Here is a 5,566-nt window from a genome sequence, read left to right on the forward strand (position 1 = left end):
TATGTTTCTTGGGGCTTATAGTTACTTAGCTAGCAAACATCAATGTATTTTGAGGCTTATAGTTGCTTAGTTAGTAAACCCCAATGTTTACCATGTACATGGGTTAGAATTGTGATATATGTTTTATAGTATATGTTTTTTATATAGTCGTATGTTTATGTTTTATGTTATATGCTATATGTGTTAGCATATTTTCCTTGCTGGGCATTAAGCTCACTCCTTTTTCTTTTAGTGTGATGCAGAAAATTAGATACGGAGGCAGGAGGATTCTTGGTGGCTTAACTTGTGTATTGAGGACGAATGAAATGAATGGGCTGCGAGTCGATCGAGGATGACGTTATTTTTAGTTTTCTTAATTATATTTCTATGCATTTTCCGCATTTATTTTTGATATCATGAGCAAGGTCATTTGATTTTAGGGCTTGCAATTTTGATATATACCCAACTTTTCAAAATCTAACTTTTCACATGAAATTTCGAATATCATTGTTGGGCTATGTAGAAAATTAGTATATTAATCATCAATGGGTTCAGACCATTTTTTGACAAAATTTTGGGGAATTTTTTGAGTGTTTTTCGGCATGGATACCCATTTTTTTTCCAACAACTTTCATAGATAAATGTATTTATGTTTGTTGGTTTTGAGAGTGTTTTAATCCAAATGGAGGCCGGAAAGTGATAGAGGATGAGACGCGGAGCAAAACCCCTCAAACGGAGTCCGATTTGGTGGCCGGAGATGGCCTATCCGACCGGGTCACGTAGACCCGAGTAGCAGACCCACGGGTCAAATTTGGGTGACAGGGACGATAAAAACGACATGTCGTTTTGCCTCTGTCAGGCAAAAAATGACATGTCGTTCGTACGGACATGAGCCTCCTTCAGCGTCAAATTTTTGTATAAAAACGACAAGTCGTTTTAGTAAAAACGACACGTCGTTTTGGCATGTGAGGGTCGTTTTTATAGTGACAAACGACAAGTCATTTTTGGTAAACTACATGTCGTTTTTGAAACGTTTTTTAAAAAAATAATAAAAAATTTGGGCGTGTGGGGGCACGTGAGGTGTCTTTTTTGGCCAAATTTTTACCATTTCACTCCTATTCTCATATCCTACTATTTGTATTTAATCTTTTGTGGCATGAATCTTATTATATATTGTCAACAATTATTGTTTATTTTATTGCCTGTCGTAAGAATAAGCATGTGAATTGTTTAGGAAAGAGGAACATTTAAATAATTATTTATTTAAATTATTTGTTTTTTCCTCCAAAATTACATTAAGATCTATATAAGTAATTAATTATCCTATCGATAATAATTGCTTGGTAAGGATGCTTAATATGGTGAAGAAAATTTATTAAACATTATGAATCACAATTTATCTATCCTTTCGATAGTAAATTAATGTATTTGATTATAATGTTTAATAGATTGTTCTTACCTGTGTATGAGTTCTATTCTGTATGTTTGTCTAAGAACTCTAGCATACATAATGATCATTTGTTATTTTGCGAGCATATATTGATGAGAAAAGAGCACAAATGACATGGTTTATCATAACATGTATTTAATAGTTATTGCTCTTGTTTCTCATTCAGCTGTAAGCATTCCTAGATCTCCTGCCGTCTTGACGCTGAATGCAACCAACCACAAGCAGTGGATTGAAAATATCACGATGAACTTGACCTTCATGAAAATGGACTTGGCCTTGAGAATTGATGAACCATCTAAGCCTGCTGATGATGCTACTGAGAAGGTTAAGAAATCTTACGAGGACTGGGAACACTCCAATCGTTGTTGCTTGATGCTTATGAGATATCGCATGGACGAATCCATTCGTGATAGTATTCCCAAGTCTGAAAATGCAAAGGATTTTCTTGCTGCCATTAAGGAAAAGTATAAGAAACTCTCAAAGAATGAGAAGAATGAACACTTGAACATGCTGCATCACACTATTTACGATGGTTCAGGTGACATTAGGGCCCACATTGACAAGCTCATGGGCCACTATCATAAACTTAAGGCCATGGATATGGACCTTGGTGAGGATTACATGGTGTGGTTGGTGATGGAGAACATTCCATCTCAGTTTGATGCGATCAGATCAAGCTATAATGCTCAGAAAGAGCAATGGACTGTTGGGGAGATGTCTGCTATTCTTGCCAAGGAAGAGGAGGACATGAGAAAAGGTAGGGCAAGAAGTATCTCCATGGTGACGAACCCAAACAATCCTCACAAGAGAAAGTTCACTTCCAACAACTCTAGTGACCAAAAGCATCCTAAGAAGAAAGCCAACCATCCTAAGGGAAATGGGCAAGCTAGCTCATCTTCAACTGGTCATAAGAATGAGTTTTTCAAAGGGAAGTGCAACTTTTGTCAATGCTTTGGGCATAAGAAAGCTGATTGTCGAAAGCTCAAAGCTCACTTAGAGAAGAAAGGTAATTGTCTTGTGATGGTTTGTTTAGAGTCCAATATTATTGATGTGCCCTTAAACACTTGGTGGTTAGATACTGGAGCTACAATTCATGTTACAAATTCCTTGCAGGCAGTGACAAACCGAAGAAGACCGAGTAGGTTGGAGGAGCATGTATACATGGGAGACGATACTAAAGTCAGAGTTGAATTTTTTGGGACTGTTAGACTGCAGCTAAATACTGGGCATTTTTTGGAGTTGCATGATGTTGCTTATTTACCCTCTATTAGGAGGAATTTGATTTATGTATCAATTTTGGATAGACTAGGTTATAGTCTTCATTTTGGAACTGGAAAACTGACTTTGTATTGTGACTCTATGTTGGTTGGAAATGGAACTTTATGTGGAAACTTATATAAGCTTGATTTACATGATGTTGTTCCTGTTACTTCTACTTCTTCTTGTTCTTCTTCTCTTAATGCTATTGTTGGGTCAAAACGTGCAAGATCAGATTTGAAATCTTCTATGCTTTGGCATAAACGTTTAGGCCATATTTCTAGAGATAGAATGGAGAGATTGGTGAAGGATGGTGTACTTCAGGATCTTGATTTCTCTGATTTCACTGCCTGTGTTGATTGTATAAAAGGAAAGTTGACTGCCAAGGTTAGAAAGAGCAAGTCAGACAGGTGCACAGATGTATTGGAGACTATTCATACTGATATTTGTGGGCCTTTTGTTCCACCTGCTATGGGTGGTTATAGATACTTTATCACCTTTATTGATGATTTTTCCCGGTATGGTCATGTTGAGCTCATTCATGAAAAATCTGAATCTTTGGATGCTTTTAAGATTTTCAAGACGAATGTTAAGCTTCAAAAGGGAAAGAAGATTAAAACTGTCAACTCTGATAGAGGTGGAGAGTATTATGGACGTTATGATGAAACTGGAAGGAACCCCGGGCCTTTTGCCAAATACTTGCAGGAATGTGGTATTGATGCAAGATATACAATGCCAGGGACGCCCCAACAGAATGGAATCGCTGAAAGGAGAAATCGCACACTTCTTGACATGGTGCGCTGTATGTTGATTCATTCTAGCTTGCTAGAATTTTTATGGGGTGAGGCATTAAGAACTGCTGCTTATATCTTGAATCAAGTACCTAGTAAGTCTGTCCCAAAGACACCATATGAGTTGTGGTCGGGTAAGAAACCAAGTTTGCGTCATTTTCATGTTTGGGGATGTAAAGCTGAAGTAAGGCCCTAAAACCCACAATCTAAGAAACTTGATCCGAAAACTATTAGTGGCTACTTTGTAGGTTACACTATTGGATCGAGGGGTTCCAGGTTCTATTGTCCTTCTCACACCACCAGAGTGATAGAATCAGATAAAGCTGTCTATTTTGAAGAAGAATTTGGTTCAAGTCAAGGGTCAAGAGAAATTGTATTCAGGGAAGAACGTGTTTATGTCCCTGTACCTGTTGCTTCCGCTTCCGCTCCTGTTAATGACCCTGTGATTGAACAGATTCTGGTAGAAACTCATGATGAACCTCAAAATCAAGACCAAGGTGAAAATCTTGATATTGGGGATGATGAAGCTATGGTGAGAAGATCACATAGAACCCGCAGGTTTGCTATTCCTAATGACTACCTTGTCTATTTACAGGAACATGAGTTTGATGTAGGAGACACTTTTGAGCCAGTTACCTATCAAGAAGCTATGAATAGTCCTCAATCTGTATTGTGGATGGATGCAATGAAAGATGAGTTGAATTCTATGTCACAAAATGAAGTTTGGGAGTTGGTTGAATTACCCAAAGGTTGCAGACCCATTGGATGCAAATGGGTGTATAAGATCAAACGTGACTCGAATGGGCAAGTGGAAAGGTATAAAGCTAGGCTTGTGGCTAAAGGCTATAGCCAGAGAGAAGGTATTGATTTCAAAGAAACCTTTTCACCTGTTTCCACCAAAGATTTGTTGCGAATTATTATGGCTATAGTTGCTCATTTTGATCTAGAACTCAATCAAATGGATGTGAGGACTGCCTTCTTGAATGGAGATTTATTTGAAGATGTTTACATGACTCAACCTATTGGTTTTGAGAAGTCTGGCAAAGAACACATGGTTTGCAAGCTCAAAAAGTCTATCTATGGGCTTAAACAAGCATCAAGGCAGTGGTATCTCAAGTTCGATATGATTGTCACTGCAAATGGCTTCAAGGAGAATGTTGTAGATCAATGTATATACATGAAGGTCAGTGGGAGCAGTTTCATTTTTCTAGTATTGTATGTTGACGACATCCTGCTTGCATCTAATAATTCTGATCTGTTGTCTGAGACAAAACAACTTTTGTTTAGCCATTTTGATATGAAGGATCTTGGTGAGGCTTCCTATGTGCTTGGGATTCAGATTCTTCGGGATAGGGCTAATGGTATTCTTCGTTTGTCTCAGAAGACTTACATTGATCGGATCTTGAAAAGATTCAATATGCATGCATGTTCTCCTGGGAAGGCACCGATAGTGAAGGGTGATAAGTTCTCAAAGGCCCAATGTCCACAAAATGATAAAGAGAGAGATGAAATAAAAGTCATTCCTTATGCGTCATTGGTTGGTAGCTTGATGTATGCTCAAGTATGCACACGCCCTGATATTGCTTTTGTTGTCGGCGTGTTGGGTAGATACTTGAGTGATCCTGGTCTTAGCCATTGGAAAGCGACTAAGAAAGTCATGAGGTATCTTCAGGGTACAAAGGATCATATGTTGACTTATCGGCGAGCTGACACTCTTGATATAGTTGGGTTCAGTGACGCCGATTATGCAGGATGCGTGGATGATAAAAGGTCCACTTCAGGCTACATTTATATGATGGCTGGAGGAGCTGTTTCATGGAAAAGTGTCAAGCAGACACTCACAGCTTCTTCTACGATGGAGGCAGAATATATGGCGTGTTATGAGGCTACTTGTCAAGCAATATGGCTGCGGAATTTCATTTCAACATTGAGTGTTGTAGACTCTATTTCGAGGCCACTGAAATTGTATTGTGACAACTCTGCAGCAGTAGCTTTCTCTAAGAACACTAGGAGTACTTCTTGCTCAAAGCATATTGATATAAAGTACTATTTTGTTAAAGAGAAAGTCGCTGAGTCCCTCATTTCTATT

The 5,566-nt window shown here is 38.3% G+C and overlaps 1 protein-coding gene across 1 annotated transcript; it reads left to right on the forward strand.

Annotated features, from left to right (window-relative positions):
- The first annotated feature begins 1,974 nt into the window (after positions 1–1,974).
- LOC133833909 (uncharacterized) lies at positions 1,975–2,691 on the forward strand. Its single transcript, XM_062263503.1, has 2 exons — positions 1,975–2,435; positions 2,543–2,691. Exons 1-2 carry the CDS (start codon positions 1,997–1,999, stop codon positions 2,569–2,571), a joined length of 468 nt encoding a protein of 155 aa, XP_062119487.1. The 5' UTR covers positions 1,975–1,996; the 3' UTR covers positions 2,572–2,691.
- Positions 2,692–5,566: the final 2,875 nt, after the last annotated feature.

This window comes from Humulus lupulus, chromosome 5, assembly GCF_963169125.1.
Source record: "Humulus lupulus chromosome 5, drHumLupu1.1, whole genome shotgun sequence".
Taxonomy (NCBI): domain Eukaryota; kingdom Viridiplantae; phylum Streptophyta; class Magnoliopsida; order Rosales; family Cannabaceae; genus Humulus; species Humulus lupulus.